Source organism: Callorhinus ursinus, unplaced genomic scaffold (assembly GCF_003265705.2).
Source record: "Callorhinus ursinus isolate GAN/ISIS: 27379988/994484 unplaced genomic scaffold, GSC_fseal_2.0 scaffold15, whole genome shotgun sequence".
In the NCBI taxonomy this organism is placed as follows: domain Eukaryota; kingdom Metazoa; phylum Chordata; class Mammalia; order Carnivora; family Otariidae; genus Callorhinus; species Callorhinus ursinus.
This window is the reverse complement of record NW_027397077.1, coordinates 1,556,086-1,575,726: the sequence shown is the minus strand read 5'-3', so window position 1 is coordinate 1,575,726 and position 19,641 is coordinate 1,556,086. Positions and strand designations below refer to the sequence as shown.

The window sequence follows — 19,641 nt, the reverse complement described above, 5'->3', positions numbered from 1 at the left end:
AGGCCCTTCCTCCATTTAAAGCCCCACCCCTTTCAGCTCCGGCTCAGCCCCGCCCCCTCCCACCGCTCACCCGTCAGGCGCGCCCCCTGGCGGCGGCGAGGGAGGCGGCGCGCGCAGCAGCAGCGGCCCGAAGGTGGCGCCCAGGGCTCGCACGGCGGGGCCCGGGGCGGGGGCGCGCCGGGCCACCCGGCCCAGGTGCTGGAGCAGGAAGCGCAGCGTGAGCGCGCGGTGCAGCGGCAGCGTCGGGGGCTCCAGCGCCGGCCCCACCGGCCCCGCGGCCTCTGCGGACAGACGGCCAGGGCAGGGTGAGCCGGGGCCGGCGCCCGTCCGCCCCGGCCCCCCTCCCCACGCGGGCCTCCCGCGAGGCTTACCCCGCAGGGCCCGGCGCGCCTCGGCTGCGGCCTCGGGAGTCACGAGGGGCGCGGGCAGTGCCAGCAGGAAGCCCTTGACGCCGTCTGTCAGGGCTGCGATGTCCCACTGCTCCACGTCGCTCAGGGACCAGTCTGCGGTGCAGGGGGACATGTCGGTCGTGATGTCCAGGCCAGCTGTCCCCCCCACCCCTGCCCATCGAAGCTTCCCCTCACCTGTACGCAGGGCGGGCAGCTCAGGCCTGTAGAGGGATTCGCTGTCTAGCCCTGGGGAGAAAGGCGAAGGGGTGGTTCAGCTCTAACCCAGGTGGCAAGCCCTGCCCTCAAATGCTTCCTGGAGCCCTCGTGGGGCCTGGGATGGCTACTCAACCTCCCAGAGATAATTGGGGCAGGGAGGGGTAAAGGAGAGAGATGGTGCCAGAGGGCACAGTACATGCAATGGCGGGTCTGGTGACCATATTCCCATCCACATCCTGGCAGTCGCTACTGCCCCAACTCAACACGGAGGCCCAGGGCATCCAAGCTCGGCTTCTTTGCATGCAGAGTGAGTCTGGCAGCCCCATGAGGGGATGAGTTGCCCATCACCAGAGGTAATGGGGTTGTAGGCAGGCTGAGGCTCACCTGTCCGCTCAATGGCCTCCACCAGCTTCACCAGGATGGGGGGAGCCACATCAGGTGGGGAGAACTGCTCTGGCAGGTCGGGGAGTGTGAGGCCTGGCAGAAGGGTAGAGCATGTTGGTGGGGTTCCCTGGAAGGACCCCAGCCCCTTTCTTTGCCTGTTGGACCTCAGCTTGGGCGGCTCCAGGTAGGGTCCGGTCTAGGCAAGTGCCTGGCATCTGTACCACCATCCTAGGGAAGCCAAAACCTGGCTGGAGGGGCTGGGAGGGCCGAGTTGGTGGTAAACAATTTTCTGGGTTAAAATATCCATTTCCACAACTTCGGAGACCAGGTATAGTGGGCTGATTAATGTCCCTCAAAATATGTCCACATCTTAATCCCTGATATCTGTGACTGTGACCTTACTATGCAGATAGAATTAAAGTAAGAAGTCTGAGACAGGATCTGAGATTTAGGGCTCTCAATCCAATGACTGGTGTCTTTTTAAGAAGAGAAGGTCATGTGAGGACAGAGGCAGAGATTGGGGTGATGCGGCCGCAAGCCGAGGAACATCTGGAGGTACTAGAAGCTGGAAGAAGCAAAAGAACCATCCATCCAAGAACCTCCAGAGGGAGCCCAGCCCTGCCGACACCTTGATTTTGGACTTCGGGCCTCCAGAGCAGCGGGCAAGTACACGGCTGCTTGAAGCCACCGAGCTTGCGGGAGTTCAGGAGAGCAGGTTTAGGGTGCTGCCATTGCTTGCTGTGCAACCTGGGGCACAGGACCCACCCTCTCTGTGCCTCGGTCTCCTCAAGTAAGAAACTGGCTCACGGTGTCCTCTCCCTCCTTAGTGCGAACAACAAAGTGGTTGAAAAGAATAAAAAGACAAAATCCCTCTGCGGGTTAGAACACCTCATTCCAAGGACCTTCCTCCATTCTCTAAGTCATCTTGTTTTAAAAAAAGTATTACCCCCCCGTTTTAAAAATGCCGAAACCCCTCCCAGCGGGTGCCAGGGGCCTTCCTGGCCCTGCGTTTCTCGCTCCACCGGGCCCTTTGTGTGCAGGCTCCGGCCGTCGGCAGGGACGCCCTGGCATACAGCAGGGGCAAGCCCAGGCCTGCGGGGCCTCCCTGAGTGATAGGCCAGGTGGTGCCTCAAGCTGGAGAAAGGCCCAGTTAAGTCAAAAACGCTGAAGGAAAAAAAAGAGAGAACAAGGGGAGAGGAGGTGGGTGATGGGGGGGGGGGCAGTTCTGAAATCTGCCTGTGACGAGTTTGCAAAACGAGGAGGGAAAACTCATCAGAACATGTGTCACCCCCATTTTATGGATCGGGAACTGAGGCTGAGAGAGGGAGCAACCTCCCTCTGGGGGCCCAGGTGACACGGACGTTCTGCTCTCAGCTCCCGATGTGGGGTTGAATGGAGGAAACACAGGCGGCCACAGCATGTTGCTGGGTGGTCCTAGGACCCCAGAGGGGCAGGGCCTGAATGTGCAAAGGACCAAGCCTTCTAGTTGCCAGATGAGGAAACTGAGGCCGGGGCAGGGCTGGCCCCAGCCGCTGTCACACAGCCCTGGAGGATCTGGAGGGCGGGGCCGGGCAGCCACCCAGAGTGGGCATGTGTGTAGAGGCTGGATCGGGGCCAGGCAGAGGAGGGAGGCGGCTGTTACCAGGGGGAGAGGCAGATTTTGGCTGGGAGCCCGGATGGGGCCGCCTCCTGCTCCTCCAGGCTGAGGCGGGACGTAGGCCCTGGAGGCACCAGATGCTGCAAACCCTCGCCTCAGTGCTTCCCATCTGGCCCCATGCTGTGGGGCTCTGGCGTGACCCTCTTGGGGCACCAGTGTCCCTGTAGCGCAAAACCAGGTAGGCCAAAGGTCAGGGCCATGGCGCTTCCCAGGCCCTTGGCCTTCACTGGGTGATGGACCCCGAGTGAGTGGTTTGACCCCTTTGCACCTCGGTCTCCCTATCTGTACACGGGGCCTCCCTGGGTTGCTGTGAAGGTTGGAGCAGACTACCAGGCACTCGGCACTTAGCTTCCTTCCCACAAGCTGAGCCTCAGTTTCCCTGGCTGGAACCCATGCGCTCTGCCCAACATACAGCAATTTCCACATACCCTCAGTGCCCTCAATTCTCCACTCCTAGCACATCCCTTGGAAGTGTGGATGGCCAAGGGTCTTTGGGGAGGGATGTGGGGTCCTCATACCCCAGTGTGCTGCATGGCCTCGAGGGATCATCCCATCCTCTTTGGGCTTTGAGGCTCCCTTCATTTTGGTTACCTGGTTAGGTAACAAAGGGGGTTTCTCAAGGGACCCTATCTGCAAACTGAGGGATGAAGCTAAATTGAACCTCTGAATCCTACTGCACACTCTGAATCCTATTGCACACTCCCCACTGTCCTCAAAATCAGTCCCACAGAATCTCTGAGGCATAGCCCCCACTGCCCTTCCCTTCCCACTCCACTCCACTAGCTGTTCCCCAAACCTGCCATTACAGTCCTACCTCGCAGCCTCTGCCTTTGCTGCGCTTGCTGCCTGGAGCCCTTCACCCCCAGCTCTCCCCTCCATGTGAGGCTCCTTCCTCACAGCATTTTTCATTACCTAATCACATTCTTGTCACTTTTTGAACCAGGAGCCCCACAAGGGCAGGGGCCAGGCCTATGTCCGCCACTGTGTTCCCAGTGCCATGATTTGAGCCCAGCCCTTGACAGCAGCACGGTCAACACTTATCGACTGACCAAATGTGCTTATTCCTCCTCCCCTGGAAGACGTGCCATTGCCTCACTAGAAAAAAGAGGAAACTGAGGATCTGAGGGGACCCCGTCCCTGCCAGGGTCCCTGCCTGCCGCTCACCTGGCTCAGGGGGCCCATCCCGGGGCCTGGCGGGCAGTGGGCGGGGGCCACGTGGACGAGGGCCAGGCCGGGCCAGGGCTACAGGACCCAGGAACTCGACGTAGGTGCCGGGGAAGTCACCTCGTTGCCGCGTGCGCTCATTGAGGCCAGGCATCCAGCCCACGCTCTGTGGGCAGCGCTCGTTGCCCTCGGCCACGCCCAGCACCTGCAGGGCTGCCCGGCTCACCACCAACACGTCGCCTGGCAGCAGCTCCAGGTCTTCTGGCCGCTCCCGGCGGAATGGGTACAGCGCGCGGTACTGGAAGCCCTCAGCACCAGCCATGGCTGGGCAGGGTGGGGTCTGGACGGTCAAGCTGCTGCTCGGGGCCCCAGTGGCCCCATCAGCTGGGGTGAGGGCCGGGAGGGTCGCTGAGTCGGCTTGGGGCACCGAGACCACTATTTCCACTGAGAAGTTACAGGTGACCACGGGGGTCACTCATGCCTTGCTTCCCACCATTATTCCATGACCCTGACATGGGTCACTCATTGCTCGGTCCACCATTCGTCAACTGGTGGGAGGGGGTCGGCAGCGTGGTCTCAGCTCACTCAGCTGCTGCGTCCCCCCTCACTCCGTAGGGCAGGGCCAGGCTGCTCACTCCCTCACATGGGGGGCCATCGGCGCCCGAGGCTGGCGGCTCTTCCGGCTGCGCCAGACGAGGGGGCCGAGGGCACAGGCTGTCACCATGCTTGGCCAGGACGCCGACCTAGGGGGAGATGGGCAGGGTGGCATCAGCCAGGTTGGGCTCCTCCCACCCCCACCCCAGAGATGGGCCCAAATATGGGGTCAGAATCCCCTGACTCACTAGGTAACCTTGGGCCAGTCCTAGCCCCTCTCTAGGCTTGTTTCCCCAGCTGTAAAGTGGGTGTAACAACAGCCCTCCCTTGGGGTCACTGGGAGCAGAGCTTCCAAGAACCTGCCCCAGGCATAACGCATGCTCACTAAATAAGCTCTTCATTGCCCCTCCATTTGAGATGAAGAAACTGAGGCTCAGAGCAGGGAGGTCTTTGTTGGACCACTCAGTGGGCCAGGAAGCCAGGACTCATAAACCGAGATCCACCCAACCTCAAGGCCCAGAATGGATTGCAGGAGGTTGCAGCCACATGGGTAGATAGTTATACCCAGAGTGGGTGGAGTGTGATGGGGAATGCTCAGGGTACTGTGGGAGCCCGGAGGAGGGGCCGGGCCAGCTGAGCACAAAAGGAGGCAGTAAGGAAGCAAAGAGGTAGGAAAGCAGGTCCAGGCAGAGGCCCAGCACAGGCAAAGGACTAAGAAGTGAGTCCAAGGTCTCTGCAGGGGAGAAATGAAGTGGGGGGACAGTGTTCCGGCTTGGCTAAATGAGGGGCCTAGAACAGGATCTCAAAACACGAGGGGGGGTCATGGGAGACCAAGGGGACCTTGGCCCCCCAGTGCAAGGCAGACATGGAGCCAGGACAGCGTGAATGCGAGATGGGCATCACAGCTGCCAAGCGGGGAGGCTGCTGGATGCAGGGCAATGCTCAAGTCCTGGGAGCCCCAAGTCTTGGGGAAACAGCCCACCACAGACAGCCTTCCCAGTGTCAGCCCTGCAGGTTCAGTTCTCCTGAGACTGGGTGGTGGGGGAGGGCGTGCTTTTCTAGAGGGCGGGTCTTCACAGAGAACAGGAGACAGCACTGGCTAAGGGGATAGAGCGTGCAAAGGCTTGACAGCGGGAAGTTGCTTGCCAAGAGTTCAGGGTGGATCTATGAAAGCCACCAAGCCACCACGCTGGTCCTCGAGTACCAGTTAGAGGGTGGGCTTTATCCCCCCCCCAACCACGAGAGCCCCAGAAGGTGTCGGAGCAGGGAGCAGAGGCTCCACATTCCGGGGCGCCCAAACTTACCCGCTTCCTGGCCTCCCGTACTCCCATTCTACAGGTGGGGAAACTGAGGCCCAGTTAGGGGACATCCAGGAAACCACCCGGATCCGCTTGCCCGCCCGCCTCCGCGCTCCAGCATGCACAGGTTTGCACACGCCCCGGTGTGTGCGCCCGGGGAACCGGCGCTCCCCGAATCCAAAAGGCGGGGTGGAGGGGCCAGGCCTGGCCAGGGGCTCGCCGGCTGCACGCAGGGCTCGCGCCCGCTCACGCGTGCTCAGACGCGCACTCGGGCCTGCGTGGACCCGGCAGCCTAGCCCGGGGAACGGAAGTGGAGTCGACCCCCGACCCTCCTGCATCCCACTACGTCCCACACAATGCCTGGGTGCCCCTCATTACTGCTCGACGCCCCATTCCAGGCAGGGCCTCCTTCCATTCGGGGCCGCAGCCCCAGCCCCTTATCTCGGCCTGGGGGCACCCCGTTCCTGTCCCACGGTCCCGGGCAGGCAGCACTGCTGCTAGGTCCAGCCCGAGGCCTCCCTCCCGTTCCCTGCGGCCCCCAGTTCCCGCGGGGCGCGATGCGGCTCGGCGCTCGCGCTCTGACTTCCACCTCGGCCCCACACTCCACTTAGGAGCCCCGCATTTGAGCGCACCCCAGCCCGGCCTGCCACGCCGGCCGGCCTGGACTTACCTGGTCGCGGCCGTCACCGCCGCCGAGGCCGCCGTCGCACCGAGCCGAGCCCGACCCGTGGCTCCACCGCGGCCGCCGTCGCCGCAGCCGCGGGATCCCCGCCTCCGCCACCGCGGTTCCGAACAGCTGGGCCCGCCCCCGGCGGAAATGGCCGAGCGCATTCGGGCCGGGCGGGTGAAGCTAGGTGGAGGCGGAGCCTCGAGACGTCCGAGTATTTCCGGAAAGAACCGAACATACTCCCGCGGGACTGGCGGGTAGAAGATGCCCCGAGATCGCCGATCGTTGCCGGAGACAGCCGAGTGCAATCGGGTCAGCTAAGCCTTTCCCTAAGCTCGGCTGGGCTTTGAGATGCCCGAGCGATTCCGGCCGGAAATCGCCGAGTGCCTTCCAGCTGGACTGATGGAACAGAGGCTGAGCCTCCGGACTGCGGAGAGTTTTGGAAAGAACCGAGTATGCTTGGACCCAGAGGCTGACCACTAACTTCCCGAAATTGCCAAGAATGGATGACTCCAAAGGGCGAGTGAGGCGGCCCTGAGCTCAGGGGAAGAGGAGAGACGTTGGGGTGGGAAAGGAGCTCGCCACGGAAAGCTGAGCTTTTCGGGAAAGCGGAATAGGTTGCGGTGGAAAGCGTTTCCATGGCAGCCTAGAGCGTCCGGAAACAGCTGTACAGACTGCATGCAGCCCTGCGAGCGCTAGAGCACGCCCAAGGGCCCAGACGCGGACGATTGTTTCCGGAAATAGCCGAAGATACTCGGAAACGGGGGGCGTGGTCAAAGGTGTCTGGTGCTACCAAGAACTCAAGAAGTAACCCAAAGCACCCAAGCTGGGCTGGGTTGGGGGATTGGGGCGGGGGTGGGGTGGTATGGGGCACAGTCCAAACAAAAACCTGTATAGACAGGACACAAAGATGGTTTATTTATTTTATTAACACAGCTCAGGGCCCCAGATCGGTGTCTGGATGAAGATTTTAAGGGCAGAGCCTATGATGGGTACTCAGGGAGAGAGAGGGCAGCAGCAGGCCAGGGGCCTGAGAAGGCATCAGGGAGATAATCTCATCGGTGAACTCCTATGCAGCCTTCAGAACCCCTTCAAATGAAGCCAGTTTTCACCCTGTCCCCACCGCACTCTTCCCTTACCCCTTTCTTTGCCCCTCACAAATCCAGACATTGGACCTCCTCTTTGTAAATGTGGGCTTTTATTCACGGTCAGCTCCAGGATGGAAAGAGGGAGCAAGTCATGCACAGCCTTGGTCTAGCTCCAACACCAGCCAGTGCTGGGTGGGGGTCTCTGGGAGGGATGCAGAGTGGGCTGCAGTGCGTGGAAAGTGCCCTCACCATGTGGGGCACAGTGATCTTGCCAGGCACCTCCAAATAGGAAATGGAGGTTCTGTCTGACATGCCTAGTGGGTCACATAGCATCCTAGGGAAGAGAGCTGGAGATGGAGTCAGCTGTTAATCTGGCACCAGACTCTCCTCCATTCAAGCTCCCTTGTTGACAAGGCCCACCAAAGGGCCTGGCTGCATGATTTTTACCAGGTGATTGTGGGACAAGTGTCCACCCCTCACCAGGCCTCAGTTACTTGTCTGTAAAATGGGGATGATGACACCACCTGCAGCCTTCTCAAGGCTGGCTGAGGGAGAAGCCACAAGTAAAAGCGTTTGGCATAGAGTAGATGCTTAATAAATAGTCATTGGGATTAGTTTTTGTAAACACAAGGAAACTGAGGCACAGAGCGGGAAAGCCATTTTCCCAGAGCCACACAGGGAAGCCAAGAATTCAAACTTGCGCCCCATTGCCCCCCAGTTGGGTTTTCTCACTTGAACTTCATTCTAGGAAGGCCGTGACACATTGAGGGACACCCCATGGGGTGTTTCAGACACATCATGGTCAAGGGCTCACCCTGGTGGGCGTTAAGCACATGAAATCTTGTGCAGGGCAGACATTCTTTTCCTGCCCTGGCAGTACCCTTGGAGTCCTGAGTCTCCCTCCCAGGGCATCAGTGTCACCCTGTGGGATGGGTGACCCCTCTGCCTAGATCTGGTGAACTCCTACTCATCCATCAAAGTCCCAGTTCCCACACCCCCTCCTCCAGGCTGAAGCCTTCAGGACTAGAAGTAAACTCTAGCAAGACTGGCCTAGGGATGGAGGCTATGATAGTGAGAAGTAGCTTTCAGAATCCAGTCCATCATCGAGATTGCTTGTTTTGTGGGAGAGGGGAATCATTTGTAGATTCTCCAAGTCATACCCAAACTGGGCCCGGACAGGTAAGCTTGCCTGTATCCCCTCAAATCAGTGGGTATTGGGCCAGGATGGGATCAAGTAACACAAAAAAACTAAAAAATACAGAAAACCTAGAAAACACGAACATACATGACTTGTCCAAGTGCTTCCTTCTCAGCCCAGGGGGCAGCGTCTGCAAATGGGGTCCCAGGTGCAATGGGCAGGACCCGGGCAGCCACCTTCACAGTGGCGGCTCAGTCTACCTATCGCTTATAAAAAGTAATAAATTAGTCGCAGGGATTTGCTGCTATTTACAACGCCACCCTTGTCCCCCATTCCTGCCCCTACGGCCCCTGATCTGTACCAGAACAGAGGGAGGTGCCGTCTCCGCCTTCCAGTAAGGACCGAGGTGGCTTCTCGCCTTCCAGGTATCATAGTCTGGTGGCTCAGTCTCCATCCAGAAGTCACTTTATGGAAAAAACATTGCACAAAAAAAGCCCAACTTCTAGGCCAGGGAGAGGCCAGGTGGGAGGGATCAGTCCTTCCCGGCAGGTCCAAGGGCTCCCAGCACAGCCTCTGCGCCCTCCACGGCAATCTGTGGTACGGAGGTGAGCGGCCCAGCGGCCTCCTCGGGCGGCTCATCAAAGCTCACCTCTTGCACAGCCTCCTGTTTCTTGAAGGAGTCTCGGCGCTCGGACAGGTGTAGCCGCCGCATGACCACCAGCTCCGAGTCTGGCCCACGGCCGCGGCGTCCCAGCTCCCCATCCAGCCGTTCACCTGAACCCAGCTTGTCAGCTGACTGGCCCCGGCGCAACCGTGGGGACCGGGCAGGTGCGGGCGGGTGTCCGGGGAGGGGTGAGGGTGAGCGGGGTGGGGGCACAGGCACGGGTGGGCAGGCCAGTGGGGAGGGCGGGATACTGCTGGTAGACTTGCGGCGACCGGTCTTGGGGCGGGGTGGCCCGAGCTTGGCGGCCAGGCCATGCAGGGAGCTCGGGCGGGTGTGGCCAGCGGCGGCGGGAGAGGCAGGGCTGCTGGAGCTCGGGGAGGCACTGGGAGGGGATGCCGTGTCTGTGGAGGACAGATGAGGGTCAGGGTCACCAGCCTCAATGTCTCCAGCCTCAAGGTGGGGCCCTGGGGCTGAGCACACCTGCCAAAGCCCACGCCCTTCCCTGTGGCCACCCAGTATGCCCGCTTTTCTTGCCTCCTGTTCCGTGTGCAAGTTGTTCCCTTGGCTTAGATCTGGTGAACTCCTACTCAGCCATCAAAGCCCTAGTTCCTCTCCACCCGCCTCGCATCTAATGACCTACCACCACTCAATGGGCCAAAGATACGCTTCACCCCATGAAGTCAGGGTGAGCCAGAGGGGTAGCAACTGGGGTGCCCAGGCCTCCTGGAGGCCCTCCCTGCTTCCCCTTTGGGTTGCCCCAGCCTATTCCTCCCTTCAGCCGGATGCGAACCCAGTGGGGCTGGGGGTGTCTGTGTCTGGCTGTCTCACAGACTGGGGGCGCTCAGCACTGGGCCAAATCACCATCCTTTCCTGCCCCAGAATGATCTTTCTAAAACTCAGACCCCTCTAAAACATGCCTTCTCCAGCTTACTCACCCTCCATGGCTCCCAACTGCCTACCAACGTAAGCCCAGCTCCTTGGCTTGACTCATCTCCCAACTTCCTCTCTCCCCTGCTTTCTTAATCCTCCCTGTCCAGCCCCCTCTGTTCATGATGCTCTCTCTCCTGGGTACACTCTTCCCTGCTCTCACTCCTGTCTCCTACCACCTCCAGGCTGCCCGGAAAGGCCCTTCTGGTCACCTCATTTCCCACATCATGTCATTCCCTCCTTAAAGGAGGTTTAAAACCCTGCTGGCTCCCTCAATGGGGCCAGGCACCACAGACCCGAGTTGCCCCGGGGTGGCACACGTACCTGCTGGGGCATCGGGAGCTGGGCTGCGGCAAGGCGTGGTCGGGCTGGGGGAGAGGCTGTGGGTGGGTGACCCTGGGAGGCTTTCACTGGACGACAGGGAGTGGTGGAGGCCGGAAGAGAAGCTGCGGCTGGTGTGTAGCACAGAGGACTGTTTTGAGATCTTCTTGAAGAGCGACTTCCGCCTGAGGGTGGGAAGCCCTGATGCTTCAGAACCCACACCCCCAGCAGCCCGGGGAGCTGGCCCCCGGGGTCCTCCACCAACACTCCGTGGAGGGCCCACCCGCCGCTCACCGGTCCTGGGTCTCCCGCCGGCGGCTCCGCTTGCTCCGGCGTGCCATGCGGCCCTTGGCCACATTCTTCCGGGCGGGGCCCACCTTGATGGAGGTGTTCTCCAGGGCGGTGGTCCGGAGGGCGATCTTGTTGCCGCTCTGTAGGAGGGATGGCGAGGGGTCACCTGGATGCCTCCCATCTAGGGAGCCACCCACCCACCCGTCTACCTCCTCATCCATTGGAGCCCCCGAGCCTATCTGCCCACTTCTCACCTAATGACCCACCGCCCAGTGGGCCAAAGGTACATGTCCACCATCTTTCTGTCCATGCAACGAGCTACCCACCCACCCGCCGGTCCTAGGAGCTATCCAAGCAAGGCCCTGCCTCCTGGCTTGTGTCCGCCTCCCTACCACCAGGCCTCAGCAGGGTGAGCCAGAGGGAGGGCCAAAAGTAGGGGCACCTGGGGGACTAAGAAGGAGGTACATCCTGGGCAGAGTGGAGGGGACATGCAAGGCCCAAGGAATTGGGACCAGGTGTGGAAAGGTGTGGCTCCAGGGGGAGAACCTCAGCATCAGGGGCTGTCAGGGGGTCAGGGGAGCAAACCAGAGGGTAGACAGCGGGGGCAGATCTGAGGGCCCTGAGGATGGACAGGGGGTAGGGGTTCTGGGAGCCCCAAGGGTGGGCGGTGGTGGGGGCTGTACCTTCAGCAGCAGCTCAACGACATCCATGTGCACCAGCCCCAGGACTGACTCCCCGTTGATGTGGGTGATGAGGTCCCCAGCTCGCAGGCCCGCCTCCTGGGCGGGGCTTCCCTCCTCCACATTCTGGGGGTGAGGGTGGATGGTAGCATCAGCGGTCTGGGGCCCCACAGCTGGAGACCCCGTGCCAGCTGGGTCAGCCATGGGACCCCAGCAAGCTGCTGCCTCCCATGCTGTTTCCTTGACCTTGGGGGCTGTTCAGAGAGTGACTGGTGGGGAGGGAACAGGCCCTGGGCTGGGAGGAGGCAGGACGACACTCCCACTGTGCATCTGTGGGCAGGGGCCAGGAGCTTCATGCCCAACTGAGGTCTCTAACCCTCTGTCCATCCCTGTCCGTCTTGCCCAAGCCCCTCCCCATAAGGAAGAGGGACTGCAAAGATCCAGGTGGCACCAGCTCCCGGCCCTGGGCTCCAAAACCTTGCAGGCAATGAGACTAGAAAGTGCGGCTCCAAAAGTGAAGCATCTTGCCAGGGGGAAGCTAGACTCAAACCAGGTCCCGCTCTTCCTGCTCAGCCCAAGGCCAACTTACCCAGACAACGTGGTGCACGGTGTAGACATCGCTGTCGCCCATGTAGACGCGGATGGCCCGCAGGCTGAAGCCGTACTTCTTGCCTGAGCTGTGGATGACAATGGGGGGCCGCAGGCTGCCACACACGGGGGACGGGTCTCGGCTTGGAGAGGAGTCTCGGGACGATGGGTTCGAGGACAGCGAGCGTGGGGACAGAGGGCTCATGAGGGGGCCGCCACTGCCATCATCTGCAGGACCAGGGTTGGGAGGGGGTCACTCCCTTGCAGGGACCAGGGCCGGGAGGGCAGCCCCCCCCACCAAGCTGATCACTCTGGCTGCTTTCCTGTTGTTCCAATGCCCCCAGCATAGCCCCCTCACCTGGCCTTTGCCCATGCAGTGCCCTCTGCCGGAAATGCCAGTCCCCCAGCTCTCCCTGGGGCTAGCTGCTTCCCCCGTCCCGTGGCAGGGCCCCAACCCGGGGGTCAAAACAGACGTGGACAGACAAGCAAAGACAAGGCTGGGCCACGCGCGGTACCGGCTGTGATGATGAGGGACAGGGCGGACACTGAGGCAGACTTGGGCACGCGGCCCCCGCTGGGGGAGACCCGAGACTTCTCGGGAGCCGGGTCTCTTGAGCCCCCGAGGCGGCGGCCCCGACCAGCATCCAGGGCCCGCGGTGTCGAGTGTCGCGCACCAGTGCTGTTGCTTCGTAGGCGTGCGTGGCTGAGGGCAGCTGTGTCGGCTAGGGGTCAACAGGGTTGGCGGTCAGCCCGGCCGCTCTCGCCACTCCGCCCCCTGCCCTCAGGAGGCAAAGCCCCTTCCTCCCCGGTCGGCGTGTACACCGTCCAGCCTCCTCCTGGCCTTTCTTCAGGCAGTTCCCCCTTCCTACACTTCCTTCCTGCCCTGCTCTCCCTGGAAAGCTCCACTCTTCAAGTCCCCTCCTCTAAGAAGCCTTCCCCCACCCCTCAGACCCCGACACCCCTCTCAGAGCTCCCCAGCCTCATCCCCTTCTCCAGTCCCACCCTGACCCCATGAAGCTGGGGGTATCACCCCTAGATTGGGAGTGACACTGAGGCCTGAGGCCTCTCTGGAGCCCTGGCCTCTCCTATCTTAAAGCCTTTGTTAGACGAGCGAATGGTCTCTCTGGAGAGCTCCTACTCAGCCTTCAAAACCCGTCTCAAATAGTCCCTCCTCTGGGAAACTTTCTACAATACGATCCCTCCCATCCGGGACCTCACCTACCAGAAAGGCTTGACGGCTTGGGCATCACTGGGGTGGCTGCTGGGGGTGGATCAGGCTCCCCCAGAATGAAGATGGGCCTCTTAGGGCCTGCAGAGGCTGGGCTGGCTCCCTCATCCTCTGACGAGAAGGCAAACTTGGGCATTGTGTCCAGGATAATAGTATTCAAGAGAGATGGGCTGGGGCCCCGCTCAGGCTGGGAAGAAGAAGACTGGCAGGAAGAACCAGAGGATGTCCAGGACCTCAGTCTGCAGCAGAGGAGAGCCAAAGTCACACTTGCCAGGTACCCTCACCCCAGGACACCCAGTCACCCCTAGTGGCCATATTTTAACTCTCAGCTTAGAAACAGAGGTAATTTGTAAATGCGGGGTGAACTCCCTCAGCATGCTCGGTCCTCTGTCTACCCAGAGAATTTCTTTTCTTTTATTTTTTTTAAGATTTTATTTATTTATTTGACAGAGAGACACAAGCAGGGGGAGCGGGAGAGGGAGAAGCAGGCTTCCCGCTGAGCAGGGAGCCTGACATGGGGCTCAATCCCAGGACCTCGGGATCATGACCTGAGCCGAAGGCAGACGCTTAACTGACTGAGCCACCCAGGCGCCCCTCTGTCTGTCTTCTAAAACCCAGCTTCCAACACCCCTCCGTTAGCGGACATTGATTATTTTTCTGCTGAGTCTGGTCTTTGAAGAATGAACAGGAGTTCGTTAGCAAAGGGTATTCCGGAATAGGGCAAGCAAAAGCCTAACAGTATGACGGCGTAGTTGCTCTACGCACAGTGTGGTCCGGGGTGCAAAGCCAGGGGGCCACGTCGGTGGGGCTCTGACACGCCAGCCCACGTGTTTGACCCTTTTCGACTGGGCCACTGGGAAGCTTTCTCCAGCGTTAGACCTTGTGGTCCCCACCTCCCAGCAGCCTTGGTGGCTGCCTCTGCGCACACGCCCCAGCCCACCTACCTGATCTCCACGCTCAAGCGGCGGCCAGACTCGCCCTCACCGCTGCGCTCCCACCCTTCCTCCCGGTCCTCGCTGAAGCTCCGCTCGGCGAAGGTTGGGGTGGGCTGGGCGGCCAGGAACTCGGAGCTGCTATAGACCTGGCAGCAACAGAATATAACAGTAAGGACACGGACACAGGCAGCCACACCCTGGGGAAGAGCCGGCTTAGTTGAATGCTTCCTATAAGTCCGACGCTTCCTTGTGAGTCATTTCCTTCTATCCATACTCGCCACATCCCTAAGAACAGAAGAGTCTTTAGCCCACTGTACAGATGGAGAAACTGAGGCTCAGAGGGCCCTGGCTACCAACGGGGCCACAGCCGGGGTTCCTGCTGCTGATCGGGACGCTCTGCGTGGGTCTCAGGCCCGCAAGCAGCACAGAAGGTTTTTTTCATCCAATTATAAATGAAGGAAGGCGCTTAAGCTGGTGAGGCTCTAAAGTGAGCAGTGAGCGAGGAGCACTGTTCACAAGCACCTCAATGCAGGCACACCCCTAATGTCCATCAACGGAGGGGTAAATACAGTGTGGCCCATCCACGCAATGGAATATCACTCAGCCATAAAGAGGAACCAAGCTCTGACACGGGCTACACCGTGGATGAGCCTCGAAGACGTTGTGCTGAGCGGAAGAGGTCAGACATGAAAGGCCACGTGTTGTGTGATTCCACTTAGGTGAAAGATCCAGAAGAAGCAAATCCAGAGACAGAAAGCAGATTGGTGGTTGCCAGGCGCCGGGGGAGGGGGGCAGGAGAGTGACTGCTCGTAGGGGCAGGGGTGATGGGAAGGTTCTAGAGCTAGACAGAGGTGATGGGTGTCCAACATTCCGAATGTACTAAATGGCGCTGAACTGTACAGTTTAAAATGGCTAATGTGGTACATTTTATATGTATTCTTACCACAATAAAAAAAAAAAAAAAAGTAGAACCCCGCTGCCCCCCCCCCCCCCCCCCACCCGCCCAGTGAACATCTTGCCGTGTTTCCTGAGTGCTAGCTGTGTCTGGCCCCAGGCCCACCTTGCTGAACCGGTGGGAACAAGATGAGAACTGAGGGATCTCTGTGGATGACTCCTCGTCATTGGTCTCCTCATCCTCCGAGCCCAGGTGGCGGTAACGTTCCGAACGTGCTGGGGAGGGAAAGGCACGTGCAGCCCACCTGATGTCCGCAGGTGGCCGCAAGGGCTGTGGGGTGATGTGGGGAGGGCGTCCCAGGCGGGGAGACACTGTCAGGGCAAAGGGATCGAGGTGGGACAATGTCTGGTGTATTAAGGGACCACAGGAGGCGTGAGTGGCAGAGTGAGTACCTGGCAATAAACAACTCAGCTGCATTCCTACGATCTGCGGGACCGTGGGTGGGAATACTTGTCTGACCCTCAGTCTCCTCACCCCTGAGATGGGTCACCCAGAAGTTGGTAATACTGGGCATCTTAAAAGGATGCTCCCTATTTTACAGAAGAGGAGACATGCTCAGAGAGGACCTCTGACATGCCCAAAAGCACAGCAAGGTCTGGAGGAGGTGCTGGAAACCGAGGGCATTTCATCTGCCTGGCTGGAGCCCCAAGTGGGCAGAGGAAGAGTTGTCTGAGCCCACCCACAGTGTTGGAGGGGTTCCCCCCACAAAGCCCAGCAAAGCGCCCCGCCCTTCTATGTGACAAACAGGGCTCCGTGCCTGGTCAAGGCTGGACACTAAGGAGGCTGAACTTGCTAGGGATGCCAGGCAAGGGTCTGCCACACTCAGCGCCTCGGTTTCCCCTCCTGCAATCCGGAAGGATGCTGTGGCCTCCTGACCCCAGATGCGCAAGGAAACCAGCCAGGGGGGTGGGGTGGGGTGGGCAGCTACCAGCAGACATGCTCTAATTTCTCAGAAAGCTCAGGAAGTCAGAAGCTCCAGGCTCAGGGCGAGGCGCTTGGGTGGAGACCCCGGCAGACACCCCACCCCATCTCAGGCGAATGTGGGACAGCAGAGTCCGCCCCCTTAACCCCTACTTACTGTCAAAGTAGCTGGTGTCATCCTCGGCTTCAAGCTGTGGCACAAACTCAGCTTTGTGTCGCAGAAGCCCAGCCCAGTCCAGTGTCCAGAAGAAGGGGTGCTGCTTTACCTCGTGGGTGCCACCTACAGACATGCCCAGCTCAGCCCTGCAGCTCCCTGTCCCCACTGCCCTCTGGGTCAACTATGAGCCCAAACCTGGCCAACACAGAACCATAAAGATGGCGAGGGGAGCAGCTGCTGTTTCAGAGTCTGAAGAGGGACAGAGCCAGGGCTAGAACCCAGGCCCTGCTCTTGCCTCTGCTGGATTCTGAGATGCCACCACCCGGAGAAACCCCAGAGCCCTAGGAGGGCTTCCTTCCCAGGCCTTTTCCACGTATTTCTACTCCATGGAGTAGACCGACTGTGTGAAGGTATCCTGTTCCCCAGCCTCAGCCCCTATGGTCCTCTCCAGTGGCTAGGCTTCATCATGAACGTGACCTGTAGTGGCTGTGTAATGGGTTGCTGCAAGAGTCTCAGTCCCTTAACCATTAATTAGGTGGCTAAGGAAACCTGAACAGTGGGATCCACTGGGCTGGGCCTTTGAGGACCTTAGGACACAGCCCATGATGACCCTGCAGGCTCCCATACTCACCCTCAGTGCCTCTTGTCTGCATCAGACCCAGCTCCCTGTTAGCTCCTGGTGAACTCCTATGTATCCTTCAAAACCCCAGCCCCAATCCCCCCTCCTCTATGTAGCCTCTCGAGTTACTGCTTCCCCACCCCCCTGCCACCCTGCCCCAATCACATACCAGTGCCCAGACGGTCCAGTGGGCTCTGTCGGAGCAGCCTGGTGATGAGGTCTTGGGCATCAGCTGGGAGGGCCTCATCCCCTTCTGGCCACATGATCTCATCTAAAATGAGGAAAGGGGAAAAAAAAATTAAATTAAATTAATAAAATGAAATAAAATAAAATAGCAGAGGGAGTGAGAGGGTGAGGCTAGCCCTTCGTAGCACCTCCGACCACCTCCCCTCACTCAGTGCACACCGAGCCGTCGGCCTCCTCTGTTCCTTCAACACACCAGGCTCAGTCCCACCCACAGCCTTTGCTCTGGCTGTACCCCCCTACCAGGGCTGTACCCCTCTTCTACTTCTGTGGCTCCCTCTCGCTCCTTCAGGCTGTGCTCACACTGTCACCTCAGTGAGGCCTCCGTGACCCCCTATTTAAGGCAGCCCCCACCACAATCTGGTACCCCATCCTCTCCCATCTTCCTGCTTTTTTTTCTTGGCATTTTTTTGTACCTGATGTTCGGTAATTTGCTTATTGATCTCCCTCACTGTCTGTCTTGCCCTTGGCCATGTCCCCAGTGTCTGGTTGGGGCTAGGCACCCTGTAGGGGGGCTGCTGCCCAGAGCCCCAGTGGGGCCAAGACTCGAACCGCGGCCATGGTGGGGGAAACGCACCACTGACCACCTGGCCAAAGAGTTCCTCGGGGGTATCTCCGAAGAAAGGCACACAGCCCACCAGGAATTCATAGAGGACAACACCCATGGCCCACCAGTCCACTGGCTTCCCGTAGCCCTGGCGGAAGATCACCTCGGGCGCGATGTACTCAGGCGTCCCGCACACCTGGGTCAGGCAGAATGGGGAAGAGGAGGGTGGCCTCCAACTCCAGAGAGGCCACAGGAGAGATGGAGAGGTCAAGGCCAGGCTGGGCACAGGGGTGGAGAGAATTATGGGGGAGGGGGGGCAATTTATCTTCTCCTTTGTGCTGCAAAATCTCCCCATGTCCTGAGGGTCAGGATCCAGACAGAGGGAGGCGGTCCCGCACCCACAGCCCCCTGCCCACCCGCACACCTGCTTGTCCACGAACTCCCGGGTGTCCTTCTCGATGTGGCCCTCGTAGAGGTTGGTGGCCATGCTCATGAGCCCAATCTTGGACAGGCCAAAGTCGGTCAGCTTGATGTGGCCAAGTGAGGTGATGAGTAGGCTGTGGGCGGGTGGGTGGTGCACTCAGGGCCAGGGGGCCCAAGGTGCCTGGCCGCTCATGCCAGCCCAGAACTTGGTGCCACCCCAGGTGGGCTGAGGTCCAGCCAGGGCAGCTTCACTCCCCGGAGGGGGTCTGAAAGAGCTTCCTGAACACGGGCACATTATCACAAGAACCAGTAGGTCTTGGGCGGTATTTCAAATCTGGCAAACATCTTGGTGCACCTACTGGATGCGTCTGCTGTTGCTGCTGAGCACCAACTGTATACTCCACTGTTCAAATACAAATTTCCTGAGAATCACTCTGTCTCCCCACTGTGCATTAAAACGTCTGAACACCTACTGGGTGGATCTAAAATATATGTTTGTACATGTGTCCATTCTTTTTGACAAACTAAACGCTTTGCAAACACTTATTGTTTACATTCCCTGTTGAACAATGAACATACTTTGAGCATGTGCTCAAGTATGTATACAGAAATCTTTCTGTGCATCTCCTGCGGAGACCCACTTTTAAAAACTTGGACACCTACCATGTACCCTGCTATTCAAGCTTTCCCATCAGCTTAAGTACATACACGTTTTGCGAGGTGATAGAACCACATGGAACATCTTTAATAAAGTCACATTTTTATGTACCTCCTGGTATACGGGCTGCTTCATTTCTAGAGAACTCACTGTGTATATCCAAGCTGTTTGATAAACCCTTTATTTGGCACATCCTGTATATATAACTTGACTCTATAAAAAAAATAATTCTGTGCACCTACTATGTGTAGCCACTATTTTTAAAGAGACGTTTCCTGAGCAACTACTGTGTACATCAGCTGAGGAAAACCATTTTGGTGTAGCCCCCAGGGGCAGTTAAAACCAAGGGCTTGGGGGTGCCTGTGTGGCTCAGTCGGTTAAGCAGTCTGCCTTCGGCTCAGGTCATGATCCCAGGGTCCTGGGATCGAGCCCCGCGTCGGGCTCCCTGCTCAGCGGGAAGCCTGTTTCTCCCTCTGCCACTCCCCCTGCTTGTGTTCCCTCTCTCGCTGTGTTTCTAGCAAATAAATAAATAAGATCTTTAAAAAAATAAAATAAAGGGCGCCTGGGTGGCTCAGGTCATTGGTTAAGTGACTGCCTTCAGCTCAGGTCATGATCCTGGAGTCCCGGGATCGAGTCCTGCATCGGGCCCCCTGCTCGGCGGGGAGTCTGCTTCTCCCTCTGACCCTCTTCCCTCTCGTGCTCTCTGTCTCTCATTCTCTCTCTCAAATAAATAAATAAAATCTTAAAAAAAAAAAGATAGCTCCCAGAAAACATTAAAAAAAATAAATAAAAATAAATAAAAATAAAATATCAAAAACCAAGGGCTTAGGCAGGCCTGGGGCCATCCACTGGTAAGACAGCCAATACTTCTGGAGTTCCTATGGGCACA

At 59.0% G+C, this 19,641-nt stretch overlaps 2 protein-coding genes and 1 long non-coding RNA gene across 22 annotated transcripts in view; 1 reads left to right on the top strand and 2 right to left on the bottom strand.

Annotated features, from left to right (window-relative positions):
- The window catches only part of LOC141374186 (uncharacterized), a 5,934-nt gene extending 4,053 nt beyond the window's left edge, over positions 1-1,881 (top strand). The window contains exon 2 of the long non-coding RNA XR_012380851.1: positions 1,475-1,881. This is a non-coding gene — a long non-coding RNA (uncharacterized lncRNA). The remainder of the gene's footprint in view (positions 1-1,474) is intronic.
- PIK3R2 (phosphoinositide-3-kinase regulatory subunit 2) overlaps positions 1-7,033 on the bottom strand; it is a 12,709-nt gene extending 5,676 nt beyond the window's left edge. Inside the window, exons 1-6 of the mRNA XM_025885575.2 lie at positions 6,373-7,033; positions 3,811-4,553; positions 990-1,082; positions 585-635; positions 372-503; positions 71-281 (exon numbers count right to left, since the gene is read on the bottom strand). Of these exons, the coding sequence (XP_025741360.1) occupies positions 71-281; positions 372-503; positions 585-635; positions 990-1,082; positions 3,811-4,132 (809 nt within the window). The 5' untranslated portion in view covers positions 4,133-4,553; positions 6,373-7,033. The remainder of the gene's footprint in view (positions 1-70; positions 282-371; positions 504-584; positions 636-989; positions 1,083-3,810; positions 4,554-6,372) is intronic.
- A 245-nt stretch (positions 7,034-7,278) lies between these two features.
- MAST3 (microtubule associated serine/threonine kinase 3) overlaps positions 7,279-19,641 on the bottom strand; it is a 38,490-nt gene continuing 26,127 nt past the window's right edge. For 18 of the 20 annotated variants that reach the window (XM_025884839.2, XM_073900978.1, XM_073900982.1 and 15 more), the window contains 13 exons: positions 18,096-18,228; positions 17,702-17,867; positions 17,051-17,152; positions 16,263-16,385; positions 15,290-15,399; positions 14,239-14,375; positions 13,289-13,533; positions 12,582-12,788; positions 12,068-12,294; positions 11,482-11,604; positions 10,802-10,938; positions 10,511-10,692; positions 7,279-9,660 (listed from right to left, as the gene is read on the bottom strand). In XM_025884839.2, the coding sequence (XP_025740624.2) occupies positions 9,128-9,660; positions 10,511-10,692; positions 10,802-10,938; positions 11,482-11,604; positions 12,068-12,294; positions 12,582-12,788; positions 13,289-13,533; positions 14,239-14,375; positions 15,290-15,399; positions 16,263-16,385; positions 17,051-17,152; positions 17,702-17,867; positions 18,096-18,228 (2,425 nt within the window). In that variant the 3' untranslated portion in view covers positions 7,279-9,127. Of the gene's footprint in view, positions 9,661-10,510; positions 10,693-10,801; positions 10,939-11,481; positions 11,605-12,067; positions 12,295-12,581; positions 12,789-13,288; positions 13,534-14,238; positions 14,376-15,289; positions 15,429-16,262; positions 16,386-17,050; positions 17,153-17,701; positions 17,868-18,095; positions 18,229-19,641 lie in introns of all 20 variants that reach the window. The other 2 variants (XM_025884835.2, XM_073900980.1) reach the window with 2 other exon arrangements.